Raw genomic sequence first — 19,368 nt, 5'->3', positions numbered from 1 at the left:
TTACCTTTGAGTCCACATGACCCAATTTCACCCAAAACCCCCCAAATTACTAGCAAGTGGGTTTTGTGTGCATCACTAACCCTTAATGCAATTAAAGTAAGAATCTAGGTTTTAGAACTTACCAACACAATCACTACGTAGCTAGCAACTAGATGAACGACTTTAGAACTCGCACTAAGACCCGATTCAACCTCCTTTACCCTTTAATGAAGCTTTCTCACTTAAGAAATGCACTCTCTCACTAGAATTGAATTGGAGAGGATAAGGTGGTTGTGAATGGAGTTAATGAGCTCCCAAAACTGATCTAAGGCATTAAATTCGGACCCCAAGGTGATTTTACCAAAATGCCCTCAAAATATCTAATTAAAAAGAAAAGGGGAATCTGTCGCAGACAGATGGCGCGGCGCGCCACCTAGCCGCGCGGCGCGCGACCTCCCAGTTCAGCATCTTTTCTCTTTTTAATTATGTGCAACCAAAACCTCAAAACTGAGTAATTTATATACACACATGTACACTACAATTATTCGGGTCTTACACAAAAGCATGAAGCTCCGAAATATAATGGAAAATATAAAGCCCAAAAACAACCCCGAAATTACAAACCGTGTATATCAATGCGTATAGCAATATAAAGACACGGGAGAATGAAAAACAATATAACCCCAAGGTAATAGTAGAAGAAAATAACCTTCTCTGGTGGCAGATGAAAAAGAAGAATGAATGATATGATAGCCAAGAAAATATCAAGAATCAGAACTGGATGAAGCATTTTCACAAATCTTTTGTAAGTATGAAATAAGGAAGAAGATTATAGGAGTGGTGAAAATAAATGAAACGGAAAAGGTCAATTTATAGCAAAATATCAGACATAGCAATCGAGGCAGATTACGCATTTAATCAAAGGAAATCCTAATTTTCTTAAATTTCGAAGAATCAAATCTTATTTAAATTATGAAGATTTTCTATTCCTTAAATTACGGAAATCAATCGTTACTACGTCACGAGATAAAACGAATCTCTATTCTCCATTTCACTCTATTACGATAACTTCCCTCATACGCTTCGAGTAATTGGATTTTTTTTTATCCATATTATTCAACGGTGATAAAAATTCTATTTATCAACACATAATCGTCATGAAAACATTTTTATTGTTAGCCATGATGACCTCACTCAAATTTTGGGACGAAATTTCTTTAACGGGTAGGTACTGTGATGACCCGGAAATTTCTGACCAAATTTAAACTTAATCTTTGTATGATTAACATTTCCGACACGATAAACAAAGTCTGTAAAACTGAATCTCAAAATTTTTGAACTACTTTCATATATTCAAATACCTTTCGGTTATTCTTGACGATTCGCGAACAATTATATGTATATAGATACATATATATATACTATAACTTGAAAACGTAACAATGTATTAATTGTTTGATACTGTACATTAAACTTATTGGTTTAAATATTTATTTGAATATATATGATAAGTTGGAATATTAATTATATGAATAACTTGCGACGTATATTTAAAATGTGTTTATGAATGTTGAAAATATATATTAACTTGGTCATAAAACGATTTGTTATTATATATATATTAACAAATAGCGAGACAACGATTTATAGAAGTAAACGACCAAAACACTCGAAAGTTTAAGATACACTTTGAATGATATAGTTTATTGATAATTTAAGACTATATTTTGACAAAGGTACGAGTCACAAAACGTAAATTGTGAGTTTTCTAAGCGTACAAAAATGCGTTCGAGAAACCGGAACCGGGACATAAGTCGAGTGACAACGTACGAGTCATCGGAACGAAAATTACAAGTCAACTATGCACATAAATTTAATATAATATATAATTAATTATTTAAATTATATATATTATATATATTATAAAATATTATGTCGACAAACAAGAAGTTAAAAATTTGTGAGCTGTCCCAGGGTGCCATGCGATCGCATGGCCTTGAAGCACAAATCCCATGCGATCGCATGAGGTACTTTTTCAGAAAAGGTTCTATAAATTCAAATGATTTCATTTCAATCACACACATATTTATTTATGTTACTTCCTCCGTATTTAAATTATTATTATTATTATTATTATTAAGATTAATATTATTATTAATCTTATTAATTATTAGTATTATTAATTATTAATTAGTAATATACATAAAATACTACGACGAGGTTATGAGCGTGTCACTTTCAAAAATGGGTTTTTGAGTGGGATAAAGTTAAGGAAATTATGGGTTATAGCTATGGAGGTTATGGGTAATGTTCATGGGTATTATTTACAAGTCAAACCTACTGTTATCATCTATGTTGTGTCTACATACTTTTCTGCAATATTGAATCACAATATTGATACGTAAGCATTTATATTTTATCTTTTATACATTAGTTGTGTATCCACGTCTAGTGCTCGAGTATATATATTTATACATGTTTGTATGCTAAATTTCGTGGTTAAACAGTTTATAATGAATCACGAATTAAATACATATATTACTGGTAAAAGGTATATGATATACATGTTTTCGGAAAGCTGGCGAAAAATCAATAACTTTTCATTTAGACACCGAATAGTTTCTATGAACGGATTAAAAGATATGATCAACTGAATTATGATTGACGTTAATTGAAATTGCTTTTGAATATGCAATTAAGATTTAAACAACTTGTTTACGAGATTGATAAAGTGAACTTTTAAATATTACCAACCGAGTAAATGACTCCTTATATAAGGTATGTCTCGTTTTGTTGAACTATTGTCAAAATTGACTTTTTGAAACGACTTTGGATAACTTTTGTATGTCGATCTCGAGCATTAGGATTATGATACACTATGACCTGACCTAGCTTGATAGACATTTATTGACCAACATATGTTCTCTAGGTTGAGATCTACGGTTATTTGGTAATCCGAGTTTCAGTCACATTTTGGTGAACGACTTTATATGCTGCTAAGGTGAGTTTCATTTGCTTCCTTTTTAATTGCTTTTGCAATATATATTTTTGGGCTGAGAATACATGCACTTTAATTTAAACGCAATGGACACAAGTACATACTAAATTCTACATCGAGTTTGAACCGAAAATCCCTTAGCTTTGGTAACTAGTAACTGCCAGTTATAAGAACTGGTGGGCACGAGTAGTTGTATATGGATCCATAGGGCTTGATATCCCCGTCCGAGCTAGAGCACTAGCCTTTTAACGGACGTATGCTATTTGAGAAGCGTACACGTTGGTTTGCGTGTATTTATTAAGATGATTATACAAAGGGTACAAATTATATATACATTAAGTTTAGTTACCAGGGTGCTCAATTTCGTAGAATATTTTGATAAACGTTTCTGGATGAAACAACTGAAATCTTGTGATCCACCTTTATGTACAGATTATGCAAAACATTAAAACTATGAACTCACCAACCTTTGTGTTGACACTTGTTAGCATGTTTATTCTCAGGTTCCCTAGAAGTCTTCCGCTGTTTGCTTACATGTTATACAAGCTATGTGCATGGAGTCTTGCATGCTTTATTCAAGAAAACGTTGCATTCACAAAACCATCATCATGTATCTATTTTGACTGCATTGTCAACGAAAGTATTATTGTAAACTATTATTTACGGTGATTGTCTATATGTAGAAATCATCAGATGTCGAAAACCTTGGAATTAAATATTCATTTATGGCATGCCTTTTCAAAAGAATGCAATGTTTACAAAACGTATCATATAGAGGTCAAATACCTCTCAATGAAATCAATGAATGACGTGTTCGTCTATATGGATTTGGAGCGATTGTCACAAGTATGAATTATTAAAGTGAATTATTAAAGTGAATTATTAAAGTATGAATTATTAAAGTGAATTATTAAAGTATGAATTATTAAAGTGAATTATTAAAGTATGAATTATTAAAGTTAAAGTAAAGTAAAAGTAAAGTAAAGGTAAAGTTAAAGTATATTAAAAGTATAAAACTATATACGTATAATACGCGTATAAATATATATAATATTAATTTAAATCGTTATATATATTTAATAAAATAAAATATAAATATCGTTATCTTTATCATACTGGTTAAGTAATGAGTTGTCAAAAGTGGTTCTAGATATTTATAAAAGATATATACGTTTTAATAATAAAGTTCTTTTTAAACTGAAAACATTTTTTGTACTTTTGAAACTAAATCAAATAAATAAGATAATTTTGTTTTCCAAAACTAAATATATTTAAGAATCATTTTGTTAAAAGGTTAAAATAATGGAAATCGTTATATCATAAAGCATTTTAGAAAAGTAGAATTATATATATTCATAATAGGTTTCAAGTTTTTAAATTACAGTCTATTGGTGAAGCATGAGATAAAGTCCAAAGGTTAAATAAACGTATGAAATTATCTTAATGAAAAATGTCGAGTTACTTAACTTGTCGATATCCAACATCTAAGTTATTTACACTCCACGTTCTTATTTTCATATTAAATAAAATGAAAGTTAACATAGTTATCTTATCAAGGTCACGAGGAAAATATTATAAAACATGCCTTGGAAATTAAACATGAATTTCCACTAACCCTTGTCTAGTTCCCGTTAATTGACACATTTGTTCTTATTTATAAATCACTTTACCATTTTTCGAATGTTGTCAAAAAGAATATGTAACGACCCTGGAATTTCCAACATTTATTTATTAATAATTATTATTATTAATACGTGTGATTAAACGAATGTACGTTATTACATTTACATGTTGCCATGATTGCCCGAACTTGACTTTAATGGCCCGAAACGTCTTTGTGACACCTGGAACTTTCACGAATAATATTTTTAGATATTATTTACATTCATGATTAAATTTATTAATCATTTTAATTAACTAAGGCTATTAGTTAGTTACTTGGGCTTTAATTGGTTTAACTTGTGATTTATTTGAACTTGGGCTTTGTTAGTGTAATGGACTCATGTTATTGGACTTCCAAGCCCACCCTACATTATTAATGGACTTAGTTAGCCCATGTCCTACACTTGTAAGTATCAATTAGATGGAGACTACTTAGTTTAATACTTGAAAGAATCTAGTTAGCTTGTTATCCCCATGCATGACCATTCATTAACCACCTTTATGAAGCTTTACATTCTAGTGACCACAAAACTTCTCCCTTCCCCCCATTTTCTGCTGAAAAACTGCAGCCCCTAAGCTCCCTTTAGGAGTGTTTTGTTTCATTTTCTTGTTTACTACTTCACTCACAAATCCTCTCATTTTCACACACATTCATTTACTCTCAAACTCCTTCTCTCATTTCTCTCTCAAGTTGTAAGTAGCAAGCTTTAAACTTCTCTTCTTTTCTTCAAACAAAACCGATTTCTAGCACCCTTAAATCATTATCATTCTTTGATTGTTATAATCTTTTGTTACTTGTGTTGATTACTAGTTGTTATTATCTTTATTTACTTGCATGTTTTCAAGAATCAAACTTCTTAGTTTAATTCTTCTTTTATCTTGAATTTTCAAGAACATACAAGACATAAACTCTCTAGTTTATGATCTCCACTAAATACTTGTTCAAAGTTTATAAAGTTCATGGTTGAAAGACATACTTGAAGTTCATGAAGTAAACTTTAAAGTTTACTTTCTAAAGATCAAACCTTGGTTTGAATCTTTAAAGTATGAACAACCATGAACCTTTTCTTGTTTATTTAAGTTTACTTCTTCAATTTATGCACTTTAATTTCATGTAGTTAGTTTATATGGTCAAGTACTACAAGTTAATCTTGATCTCATATCTCTTGAACAAATTAAGTTAACCTTGGAAGTTCAAGAACACACAAATAAGTTTTCTTTAAATATAACTTTAGATCTAGACTTTTGAGTCTTGGATCTTCAAGATCAAACTAAGAACTATGTTCTACTACTTATGATCTTGATTAGTTAGTTAACTTTCAAATTTATAGTTCATGTAAGTGTCAAACCTAAGACTTTGATGTAACTTTGGTTCATCAAACTTCATGCAACTCTTAAGTGAGTTGTGCTTCATGTCTTAGACTTGCACATGGGTTATGATGGTCAAGACTTGGTTAAGATGATGTAGATACATCAATGAGTTGTACACTTGAAGCTATATGCATCAAGGATGAGAACCATGATGAACATCAAGCACCAAGACCACCGGAACCCTTTTAAACTCACTGTTCTGTCCAAAACCTACTGACCTGATGATTCTGGAACAGACCAGTAGATCTGGGCTGTTATAACCTTGATTTTTAGACAGAACTTTTTTAGTAGATAACTTTTCATATAGGACTCGTCTTAATCCGAGTTACGGTTTAGGATTTATGGCCCTCCGATCGTTACTATGTCCTTTAACGTTGTGCAGAAATTTCTGACCTACTCGCACTTAGACCGTCGCCACGGTCAAACCAAGACGAGTTTGCTTCTGTAAATTTTACCACACTTAAGGGACTCATAGAAGGAGCCATGGCCACTGGTCTCACCTTAATTCAGTAAGGTTAGAGGCTGTGGTGACTGACTGAAGTCAGACTTTGTTTTAAACTACTTTCATAAACGAAACCTACTTTACGCCTTTTGTTTAATGATGAATGATGATGACCCTTAAGACCTTAAATACATACTTTTAAACCTATTAAGATGATTTACTGACTTAGTACTATTTGACTTAGGTTGAGGACTTCGGACCATTTACTTGCACACCTTTCCCGACTACTACTTTACCGCTACATATCATTGTGAGTTATAGCATTCCCTTTTTACTTTAACTTATTTTGGGAACTGAGAATACATGCGGATTTTATATTTTACATACTAGGCACGAGTACTTAAACTTATATATGTGTGGGTTACACAACGGCAGAAACATTCCCTTTAGCTCGGTAACGTTTAATCATTGGTTTTTGAACCGTGAACGCGAATCTTAGATATGGATCCATAGGGTTTGACATCCCCACTCGGGCTAGTCGCGCTAGCATTTAACGAGTGTTTAATACTTCGTAAACATACGCACTTGCCAAGTGTACTTTCAGGGGGTATAAACGTTAAGTTAGTTACCAAGTGCCCACGGTTAACATATACTTTATCATACTGTTTTGAAACGCTCTTTGTAGCACTGAAATCTCGTGGCCTACCTTACATATTGTTATACTTAAACTATAGCTCACCAACCATTGTGTTGACGTTTTTAAGCATGTATTTCTCAGGTGCTTGAGGTTGCTTCCGCTGTGTACTAGTCGTGCTGTAGAACCCGCTGCTTAGAGTTGTCCACGCATGAACTACTTTACTTTGCATTCAAACATTCGTACTTTTGAACTATGACTTGTAACGACCATTGTGGTCACATACACTTATTATTTGCTTCTACTTAGTGAAGCATGCTTTTGAAATGTAAAACATTTGATGTCGGTTATGATATCACCTTTTTATCATGAATGCAACTTCTTTAATTACAGCATATAGTACTTAACCTTGTAATGATCCTGTTGTTGATGATTCGTACACGATGGTTTTGTACGGGGCATCACATTTGGTATCAGAGCATTGGTTGTAGGGAATTAGGTTGCATTAGTGAGTCTAAGACCGACCCGAGTAGGATTCACTAATAGGACTAATCTACAACTTGCTAGTTTACTTGTTTTCGCTGAACTTACTGCATGCTGCTGCTTACTGTTACTGCTATATGCCGTATGCTACTACATGATTTCACTACTGCATGCTATTACTTGCTTTCGATTGCATGCTATTTTCGTACGATTACTGATATTGCCATGCTACTTATTGTTATACATGATTTAAACTGTTGGCCTATTATTTGCTTGCTTTATGACATACTGACATGGAAAATTTATTTTTCCTTGTTCAGATGTCGGATGTTCCACCTGCTGGCATTTCGGGCAGTACAGACTCAGACCCCGTCGCCCTACCTACTACTACACCTGCTGCTGCTACTGCCGATACACCGGCCCCGACACCCACTAGTGATCCCGGCGCTTCTACTTCCGGAGCTGGTACTAGTGCACCTGCCCCAGTGTCTGCTCCCGGACCCTCGAGGTCACAACCCCGCATTGGTGGTATTGAGATCCCCGCGGAGTTCGGGGAAGGACCGTTTCGTAACCACATGCGCACACCTTGCCGACGCACTCCCGACGGACGTTTAGTCGTGATTCCTCCAGGCAGACACAGACAGATGTTGGCCGCCTTCGGACGCTTCGGATTACTAGCTCAGCCACCAGTGTCACCACCACACGATTCGGATGACTCATCATCCGCCGATTCTTCATCATCAGACGACTCCAGCGATGATGAGGATCCTGCTGATAGACCTATTCAGGCACCCTCTACCCCGCCGAAGAAGCGGTACCGTTCCGACGGCACCGTCATTCCAGGGGTGAATGGAGGTCATGCCATGCCGACCCACAGATACGTAAGGTTCCCCGTTATGTATTGACTATTCCTGGAACCGTACCACCTAGATTCAGATACGCACCACTTACATCTAGGGACGTACCGTCTACATCCGGAGCCGGACCATCTACATCAGCACCACCCGCCCCACCTGCACCGCCTGCCCCACCAGCTCCCTCTAACGAGGAACTGATGAGGGAGATTGAGACTCTCCGAGCTCGAGTCACTGAGCTCGAGGAGCAGTTGGCTCGGGGAGCAGTTCACCCGCCTTCACCGTAGGACCTTGTATTTAGATTTCATGATGTAATCTAGATATAGTTTCATGTATTTCATATGTATTGTACGAACTTATTCAGATGTATGAAACTTATTATTATTAATGAATGGAACTTTGCGTTATTTAATTCTTGCACGATGTTCTATCTACATTGCTGTACGATGATTCTGTGGTATTTGTACCTAGATGCATTATTTCATAACATGTGATGTTTTGATTCCATGTTGGTCACTATATACTGTATTACTACTACTTGCATACTGGATTTTGACTTGAGTCAAAATTTTTGTTTAGAATACCATGGCTAGCGGAAGATCCACACCTACCGCCGCCCAGATTGAGGACATGATCAACGAACGGGTCGCTGCAGCCCTAGCAGAAAGAAATCTCGAAGCTCCACTGCCACCACCACCGGTTATTCCACCCGTTCGAAATGGGTGTACATACAAGGAATTCCAGAGCTGCAAACCGCATAACTTCAGCGGCACCGAGGGACCAGTTGGTCTCACCAGATGGTTCAAAAAACTTGAATCAGTATTCCGAGTTAGCAAATGTTCGGAGGACAATAAGACCAAGTTTGCATCTTGCAGGCTATCTGACGGCGCGCTAACGTGGTGGAACACGTTAGCTCAAGCGAAAGGTATCGATGAGGCGTATGCTATGCCATGGGAGGAATTCAAGGCGGCTATGATTGATGAGTATTGTCCGAGAACCGAAATTCAGAAGATGGAAATTGAATTCATGCAGTTGAAGGCCGTAGGGAACGACCTTAACAGTTACAATCGTAGGTTTTTGGAGTTAGCACTGATGTGTCCGACCATGGTCACCCCCGAATTCAAGCGCATGGAGAAATACTTATCGGGACTCCCTAAGTCCATCTAAGGAAATGTCACCTCATCCAAACCACCGAATGTTCCCGAAGCAATGCGCATGGCGCATACTCTCATGAATCAGATTCTTATTGATGAGCCGGAGAAGGCTAAGTTTGAAGCCGGTAGTAGTGAAAAGAGGAAATGGGACAACAACCACAACAACAACAACAACAACAACAATAACAGGGGGAGAAACTACGATCAGACCCCCGCCAAGAGGCACAACAATGGTGGAAACCCTAATCCCAACAACAACACCAACACCAACCCGAACTACAAAGGAACCTTACCTCAATGCAAGCGATGTTACAAGCACCACACTGGGTATTGCAATGTTGTTTGTGAGACGTGCCAATGGGCTGGGTACATCAGGAAGGACTGCAAGGTCACTACTCTGAATGGGAAGCCGAACACCAATGGACCTAAGAAGTGCTACAAATGTGGACAGACGGGCCATTTCAGAAACGCATGCCCCAACAAGCGAAAAGATGGCGGGCCATCCCGAGGTAGAGACTTCAATGTTAATGCAAGGGATGCACGCGATAACCCCGACTTGGTGACAGGTATATTCACAATCAACAATCTTTTAGCTTCTGTCTTGTTTGATACTGGTGCGGATAGAAGTTATGTATGTAGACATTTTTGCGATAAGATTAATTGGTCATTAGTCCCGTTAAAAGAAAGTATGCTTGTCGAGGTCGCCAATGGAAAACTTGAAAAGGTTGACCATATTAGTCGTGGAGCTATTATCAACATAGCTGGTACAGATTTCGAAATTGATTTGATACCTATCAAACTGGGAAGCTTTGACGTGATCGTTGGTATGGATTGGTTGAGCAAGATAAAGGCCGATATTATCTGTGGAGATAAAGCACTTCGCATACCACAAGGAGATGGCGAACCACTGGTTATCTATGGAGAGAGATGTACCTCGAAGTTGAACCTCATTAGTTGCGTGAAAGCGCAAAAGATTATGAAGAAGGGACGTTTTGCTGTCCTAGCACATGTGAAAGCGGTAGAAACTGAGGTGAAGAGCGTGAACGACATTCGAATTGTGAACGAATTTTTCGATGTCTTCCCAGAGGAATTGCCTGGATTGCCGCCGCAGAGAGCCGTAGAGTTTCAGATTGATTTAGTGCCAGGAGCAGCACCTGTAGCTCGCTCACCTTATAGACTCGCACCTTCCGAGATGAAAGAATTACAGAGTCAACTACAAGAGCTGTTAGACCGAGGATTTATTCAACCAAGCTTCTCGCCTTGGGGCGCACCTGTGTTGTTTGTGAAGAAGAAGGATGGATCCTTCCGTATGTGTATCGACTACCGTGAACTCAAAAAATTGACAATCAAGAATCGGTATCCTCTTCCACGAATTGACGATCTTTTTGATCAACTACAAGGATCGAGCGTTTATTCAAAGATCGATTTGCGATCTGGATATCACCAGCTGAGGGTGAAGGAAAGTGACGTGATGAAAACTGCATTCAGGACCCGTTATGGTCATTATGAGTTTCTCGTGATGCCATTCGGCTTAACAAATGCACCTGCCGTGTTCATGGACCTCATGAATCATGTCTGCAAGCCTTACTTGGATAAGTTTGTTATCGTCTTCATAGATGATATCCTCATCTACTCAAAGAGCGAAGAAGAACATTAGCAACACCTCCGATTAGTGCTTGAACTCTTAAGACAAGAGCAACTTTACGCCAAATTCTCCAAGTGCGAATTTTGGTTGAAGGAAGTACAGTTTTTGGGTCATGTTGTGAGCGACCAGGGTATCAAAGTTGATCCCGCCAAGATTGAAGCCATCAGCAAGTGGGAGACCCCCACTACTCCAACGCATATTCGCCAATTCCTAGGTCTCGCCGGTTATTATCGAAGGTTTATCGAAGGATTTTCTCTGATTGCGCGTCCTTTGACCGCGCTGACTCACAAAGGGAAGAAGTTCATTTGGGAACCCGCACACGAATCAGCATTCCAAACTTTGAAGAAGAAGTTAACCTCCGCACCTATTCTATCGCTTCCCGAAGGTAGTGATGACTTTGTTGTTTATTGTGATGCATCGAAGAGTGGTTTTGGTTGTGTACTGATGCAACGATCAAAGGTTATTGCCTATGCCTCCCGCTAATTGAAGATTCACGAGCGGAACTACACTACGCATGATCTTGAACTTGGATCCATTGTCTTTGCGCTCAAATTGTGGAGACATTATTTGTATGGAACTAAGAGCACTATTTTCACCGATCACAAGAGTCTCCAGCACATCTTTGATCAGAAGCAACTGAATATGAGACAGCGTCGATGGATCGAGACGCTCAACGACTACGATTGTGAACTCCGTTATCACCCTGGCAAGGCCAATGTTGTAGCTGACGCTTTAAGCCGAAAGGAGAGGACGGCACCTCTCCGTGTTAGGGCTCTGAACATCACCATCCATTCGAACCTCAACAGCCAGATCAGAGTAGCCCAAGTTGAGGCTCTCAAGGAGGAGAATATATCTCACGAACATTTGAACATACTTGTCTCTCGATTCGAGGTTAGGGAGTCTGGACTCCGATGTTATGCCGGAAGAATTTGGGTACCTTATTATGGAGATCTACGAAACCTGATACTTGATGAAGCACACAAATCCAGATATTCAATTCACCCCAGTGCGGGCAAGATGTACCACGACCTTAAAGAACAGTATTGGTGGCCGAATCTTAAGAAGGACGTTGCGACTTATGTTGGTAAGTGTTTGACTTGCTCGAAGGTTAAAGCCGAGCATCAGAGACCTTCTGGTTTACTTCAGTAACCGGAGATCCCACAATGGAAGTGGGAAAGGATAACAATGGATTTCATTACTAAGCTACCAAAGACGGTGGGCGGATACGATACTATTTGGGTTATTGTTGACCGCCTTACCAAATCTGCACACTTTCTAGCGATGAAGGAAACTGATACAATGGAGAGACTTGCTCAGTTATACATCAAAGAGGTTGTATCTTGTCATGGCGTACCTTTATCGATCATCTCCGATCGCGATCCCCGTTTTGCTTCTAGATTTTGGCGTTCTTTGCAAGAAGCCATGGGAACTCGTCTTGACATGAGTACTGCTTATCATCCTCAGACTGACGGGCAAAGTGAATGAACGATTCAGACCTTGGAGGACATGCTGCGTGCATGTGTCATTGATTTTGGAAAGGCCTGGGAAAGGCATTTGCCACTCGCCGAATTCTCGTACAACAACAGTTATCACTCTAGCATTAATGCTGCACCTTTTGAAGCATTGTATGGCCGTAAGTGCCGATCTCCTATTTGTTGGGCCGAAGTAGGCGAAAAGCAAATCACCGGACCCGAGGTAGTCTACGAAACGACGAAGAAAATTGCTCATATTCAAGCTAGACTTAAGACTGCCCGTGACCGCCAAAAGAGTTATGTCGATCTTAAACGTAAGGACTTTGAATTTAATGTTGGTGATCGTGTAATGTTGAAGGTTGCACCTTGGAAAGGTGTGATCCGTTTTGGAAAACGTGGAAAGTTGAACCCACGATACATTGGTCCTTTCGAGATCTTGGAACGTGTTGGACCAGTTGCATATCGTTTGGATCTACCAGCACAATTGAGCTCAGTTCATCCTACCTTCCATGTATCGAACTTGAAGAAGTGTCTTGCTGCACCCGAACTTATCATACCATTGGAAGAACTTACTATTGACGACAAACTCCACTTTGTGGAGGAACCTGTTGAAATTATGGATCGTGAGATCAAAACTTTGAAACGCAACAAGATTCCGATTGTACGGGTACGATGGAATGCCAAACGAGGACCTGAGTTTACTTAGGAACGAGAGGATCAAATGATGCGAAAGTATCCTCACGTTTTCCCGACTCCTCCATCTACCTCAGCTTAAATTTCGGGACGAAATTTTCTTTAACAGGTGGGTAATGTAACGACCCTGGAATTTCCAACATTTATTTATTAATAATTATTATTATTAATACGTGTGATTAAACGAATGTACATTATTATATTTACATGTTGCCATGATTGCCCGAACTTGACTTTAATGGCCCGAAACGTCTTTGTGACACCCGGAAGTTTCACGAATAATATTTTTAGATATTATTTACATTCATGATTAAATTTATTAATCATTTTAATTAACTAAGGCTATTAGTTAGTTACTTGGGCTTTAATTGGTTTAACTTGTGATTTATTTGAACTTGGGCTTTGTTAGTGTAATGGACTCATGTTATTGGACTTCCAAGCCCACCCTACATTATTAATGGACTTAGTTAGCCCATGTCCTACACTTGTAAGTATCAATTAGATGGAGACTACTTAGTTTAATACTTGAAAGAATCTAGTTAGCTTGTTATCCCCATGCATGACCATTCATTAACCACCTTTATGAAGCTTTACATTCTAGTGACCACAAAACTTCTCCCTTCCCCCCATTTTCTGCTGAAAAACTGCAGCCCCTAAGCTCCCTTTAGGAGTGTTTTGTTTCATTTTCTTGTTTACTACTTCACTCACAAATCCTCTCATTTTCACACACATTCATTTGCTCTCAAACTCCTTCTCTCATTTCTCTCTCAAGTTGTAAGTAGCAAGCTTTAAACTTCTCTTCTTTTCTTCAAACAAAACCGATTTCTAGCACCCTTAAATCATCATCATTCTTTGATTGTTATAATCTTTTGTTACTTGTGTTGATTACTAGTTGTTATTATCTTTATTTACTTGCATGTTTTCAAGAATCAAACTTCTTAGTTTAATTCTTCTTTTATCTTGAATTTTCAAGAACATACAAGACATAAACTCTCTAGTTTATGATCTCCACTAAATACTTGTTCAAAGTTTATAAAGTTCATGGTTGAAAGACATACTTGAAGTTCATGAAGTAAACTTTAAAGTTTACTTTCTAAAGATCAAACCTTGGTTTGAATCTTTAAAGTATGAACAACCATGAACCTTTTCTTGTTTATTTAAGTTTACTTCTTCAATTTATGCACTTTAATTTCATGAAGTTAGTTTATATGGTCAAGTACTACAAGTTAGTCTTGATCTCATATCTCTTGAACAAATTAAGTTAACCTTGGAAGTTCAAGAACACACAAATAAGTTTTCTTTAAATATAACTTTGGATCTAGACTTTTGAGTCTTGGATCTTCAAGATCAAACTAAGAACTATGTTCTACTACTTATGATCTTGATTAGTTAGTTAACTTTCAAATTTATAGTTCATGTAAGTGTCAAACCTAAGACTTTGATGTAACTTTGGTTCATCAAACTTCATGCAACTCTTAAGTGAGTTGTGCTTCATGTCTTAGACTTGTACATGGGTTATGATGGTCAAGACTTGGTTAAGATGATGTAGATACATCAATGAGTTGTACACTTGAAGCTATATGCATCAAGGATGAGAACCATGATGAACATCAAGCACCAAGACCACCGGAACCCTTTTAAACTCACTGTTCTGTCCAAAACCTACTGACCTGATGATTCTGGAACAGACCAGTAGACCTGGTCTGTTCTAACCTTGATTTTTAGACAGAACTTTTCGAGTAGATAACTTTTCATATAGGACTCGTCTTAATCCGAGTTACGGTTTAGGATTTATGGCCCTCCGATCGTTACTATGTCCTTTAACGTTGTGCAGAAATTTCTGACCTACTCGCACTTAGACCGTCGCCACGGTCAAACCAAGACGAGTTTGCTTCTGTAAATTTTACCACACTTAAGGGACTCATAGACGGAGCTATGGCCACTGGTCTCACTTTAATTCAGTAAGGTTAGAGGCCGTGGTGACTGACTGAAGTCAGACTTTGTTTTAAACTACTTTTATAAACGAAACCTACTTTACGCCTTTTGTTTAATGATGAATGATGATGACCCTTAAGACCTTAAATACATACTTTTAAACCTATCAAGACGATTTACTGACTTAGTACTATTTGACTTAGGTTGAGGACTTCGGACCATTTACTTGCACACCTTTCCCGACTACTACTTTACCGCTACATATCATTGTGAGTTATAGCATTCCCTTTTTACTTTAACTTATTTTGGGAACTGAGAATACATGCGGATTTTATGTTTTACATACTAGGCACGAGTACTTAAACTTATATATGTGTGGGTTACACAACGGCAGAAACATTCCCTTTAGCTCGGTAACGTTTAATCATTGGTTTTTGAACCGTGAACGCGAATCTTAGATATGGATCCATAGGGTTTGACATCCCCACTCGGGCTAGTCGCGCTAGCATTTAATGAGTGTTTAATACTTCGTAAATATACGCACTTGCCAAGTGTACTTTCAGGGGGTATAAACGTTAAGTTAGTTACCAAGTGCCCACGGTTAACATATACTTTATCATACTGTTTTGAAACGCTCTTTGTAGCACTGAAATCTCGTGGCCTACCTTACATACTGTTATACTTAAACTATAGCTCACCAACCGTTGTGTTGACGTTTTTAAGCATGTATTTCTCAGGTGCTTGAGGTTGCTTCCGCTGTGTACTAGTCGTGCTGTAGAACCCGCTGCTTAGAGTTGTCCACGCATGAACTACTTTGCTTTGCATTCAAATATTCGTACTTTTGAACTATGACTTGTAACGACCATTGTGGCCACATACACTTATTATTTGCTTCTACTTAGTGAAGCATGCTTTTGAAATGTAAAACATTTGATGTCGGTTATGACATCACCTTTTTATCATGAATGCAACTTCTTTAATTACAGCATATAGTACTTAACCTTGTAATGATCCTGTTGTTGATGATTCGTACACGATGGTTTTGTACGGGGCATCACATTATTGTAACATCCGTGTTACATCCGTCCCACATCGGTTGGAGAGGAGAACGAAGCATGTCTTATAAGGGTGTGGAGACCTTTCCTAGCATGACGCGTTTTGGGACCACAAGCGCAGCAGATCTCATGAGAACTCTGCAGTTAAGCGTGCTCAGGTGAGAGCACTACCAGGATGGGTGACCTCCTGGGAAAGTGTTCGTCGTGTGTGGTCGCCAAGAAAAATCCGTGAGCAACCTACGGGGGAGATAAGGGTACGTCCCTATCTCTGCAAAGCGGACAATATCATGTTACGGGGAACGTTTTACCTGGGGTGTTACAGATGGTATCAGAGCCAGGCCCCGGATCAAGCGTGCACAGCGAGGACGCTGTGTCCCATTAGGGGGGAGTATTGTAACATCCGTGTTACATCCGTCCCACATCGGTTGGAGAGGAGAACGAAGCATGCCTTATAAGGGTGTGGAGACCTTTCCTAGCATGACGCGTTTTGGGACCACAAGCGCAGCAGATCCCATGAGAACTCTGCAGTTAAGCGTGCTCAGGCGAGAGCACTACCAGGATGGGTGACCTCCTGGGAAAGTGTTCGTCGTGTGTGGTCGCCAAGAAAAATCCGTGAGCAACCTACGGGGGAGATAAGGGTACGTCCCTATCTCTGCAAAGCGGACAATATCATGTTACGGGAAACGTTTTACCTGGGGTGTTACAGAATAGATTTCTTAAATCACAGTGGACCTCATAACATAGGCCCATAATCATATCATAATGTATCTGATAATTCAATCATTTGATATTATCTCTTAATTCTGTCGATAAATATATCGAAACAAATACGTTCATGTTAAGTATCATATATCTAATACTTTGTTAATTTTTTCAGTTAATATTATATATTATATATACATATCTATATACTCATAATTGTTCGTGAATCGTCGAACACGGTCAAAGGGTAATTGATTACATGAATGTAGTTCCAAACTTTTTGAGATCCAACATTACAAATTCAGCTTATCGTGTCGGAAACATATAAAGGTTAAGTTTAAATTTGGTCGGAAATTTCCGGGTCGTCACAGTGATGCGTATGGTCGTTAATGTGCTTAGATGTATCTTTTGAACTCATTTTTTATAGATATTATTGGGGTTGTTCAACATTGCACTGATCTGGACATGTACAATAAAACGAAAGATGGAAGTGAAGGAGGTGAAATAGGGAAAAAAATGACTTTGGATGTACAAGACGAGAAGTAATCTAACACCCATTTTTAGCTAAATAATAAATATCTATAACTATACATCTTATATGTTGTACATTTGCGTTAATATTTTACTCTATTCTGTAGTGGAGTGATAGAGAAACTTCAACTATGGGATGATTATGCACAGAAATTTCATGATTATGTTTCTGCTACCAAAAGAGAAGGGACTGTGATTTTACTCCAGTTTGGTAGGATAAGACTCTGGGTGGAGAAAGGTACTTAATAATGTTTACACAATGGGTTATGTTCACAATGCTATAAGAAATGACAAAATCGAATATTTCTAAACTATTTACATGCCTTTGAATATATTTTTAGGAACTCTATCTTTTCAAAATGCGAAGTTTGGTACGAAGATGTGGATAGATGATAATGATGTTCCTGAAATCGTTGAGTTTAGAGCAACGTTTAATTCTAAGATTGCCAATGCTTCATCAAGTCAAGGTGGTAGTGTTCTTTCTAGCCAAGTAACTCATTCTGGTGTATCGGATTTTATTAACCCGAAACTGAAAAAGACTATCGAGGATATAGTTGGTTCGACTGAGGTATTATATGATCCGATCTACTTTTGTAACTAATCAGACTTGAATATGCTATTTCTAAATCTTTTATATTAATGTTTTGCAGCCTATGATTTGTGTGGTCTTAGCTGAAATAAAGTCTTTTCAAAAGGAGCATGGGTGGAATTATATTGGTTGCAGAAAATGCAAAAAGAAGGTTTTGAAAAAGTCAGAAATGGTGAACGACATTGAAGGTAATGCCACTGTTGATGAAGGTAAGCTATACTGCCCTAAATGCAAGGAAATGACTGCTGCTGTCTTTGTAAGGTAATCTCATATATATTTGTTGCTTTCTGTTTGATTGTTTGAGTTTTTTGCTGTCAAGTGTATGATGCTTACTATATGCCTATGCTTAAAATTATAGCTTTAAGGTTCACATTAGAGTTCAGGACGCTAATGGTACTGCAAATTTTGTGATGTTTGATACTCCTGTGATGAAATTAATCAAAAAACGAGCATCTGAGATACATGACAAACAACAAAAGGTTGGTAAAATTAACCAACCATATACGGAGTACTATTTAGAGTTGTATCTAAATAACAACCTTTTACGGTGATATTGATGAAATTGTAATAATCATGTATGTTTTTCAGGATGGGAATGACGACTTTCCTGATGAGTTTTCTCATTTGGTGGACAAAAATGTTTTGTTCAAGGTGGAAGTTTCCAGTTTTAATACCGATTTTGATTATGACGTTTATACAATCAACAAAGTTTGCACGGATCCTACCACCATCTCTGATTTCATTAACTTGATTCCTGAAACCAGGTAGATGTTCACGGGAAACTTATAAAGACTTTTGTTAATACGAACTTCTCGCCGTTTTTCAGATACTAACTCGCGACATTTATTGATATTAATAGAATGGTGACCAAGAAATCGAAAGAAACCCTATCATAAACATTGATGATTCTCAAGCTGAAGATCTTGAAAATAAGGTGATTATAAATTATAACTCTTCATATTAACATAATAAATTAAACAACTTCCTCGAACATGGTCATTGTCATTAATAATACATAATACCTTAATGTTGTTTTGTTGTAATATATTTGCAGGGTAATCTATCCTATACTGGCGATTCATCAACCGGACTGGATGTTGATTCTCAGACTCAATCCAGTCCATCTTTAAAGCGTGTGAGTGAAATTGAGGAGAATGATGGTGTTGGTG

General features: G+C 37.6%; 1 protein-coding gene across 1 annotated transcript in view; it reads left to right on the top strand.

Annotated features, from left to right (window-relative positions):
- LOC139859143 (uncharacterized) overlaps positions 1-18,982 on the top strand; it is an 83,809-nt gene extending 64,827 nt beyond the window's left edge. Inside the window, exons 3-8 of the mRNA XM_071847946.1 lie at positions 17,507-17,621; positions 17,718-17,848; positions 17,952-18,178; positions 18,261-18,460; positions 18,558-18,678; positions 18,788-18,982. Coding sequence (XP_071704047.1) covers positions 17,507-17,621; positions 17,718-17,848; positions 17,952-18,178; positions 18,261-18,460; positions 18,558-18,678; positions 18,788-18,967 — 974 coding nt within the window. The 3' untranslated portion in view covers positions 18,968-18,982. The remainder of the gene's footprint in view (positions 1-17,506; positions 17,622-17,717; positions 17,849-17,951; positions 18,179-18,260; positions 18,461-18,557; positions 18,679-18,787) is intronic.
- The last annotated feature ends 386 nt before the right edge of the window (positions 18,983-19,368 follow it).

This window comes from Rutidosis leptorrhynchoides, chromosome 7 (genome assembly GCF_046630445.1).
Source record: "Rutidosis leptorrhynchoides isolate AG116_Rl617_1_P2 chromosome 7, CSIRO_AGI_Rlap_v1, whole genome shotgun sequence".
Lineage (NCBI taxonomy): Eukaryota > Viridiplantae > Streptophyta > Magnoliopsida > Asterales > Asteraceae > Rutidosis > Rutidosis leptorrhynchoides.
Note: the sequence above shows the minus strand (reverse complement) of the source record. Positions and strands in the feature narration are given on the sequence as shown.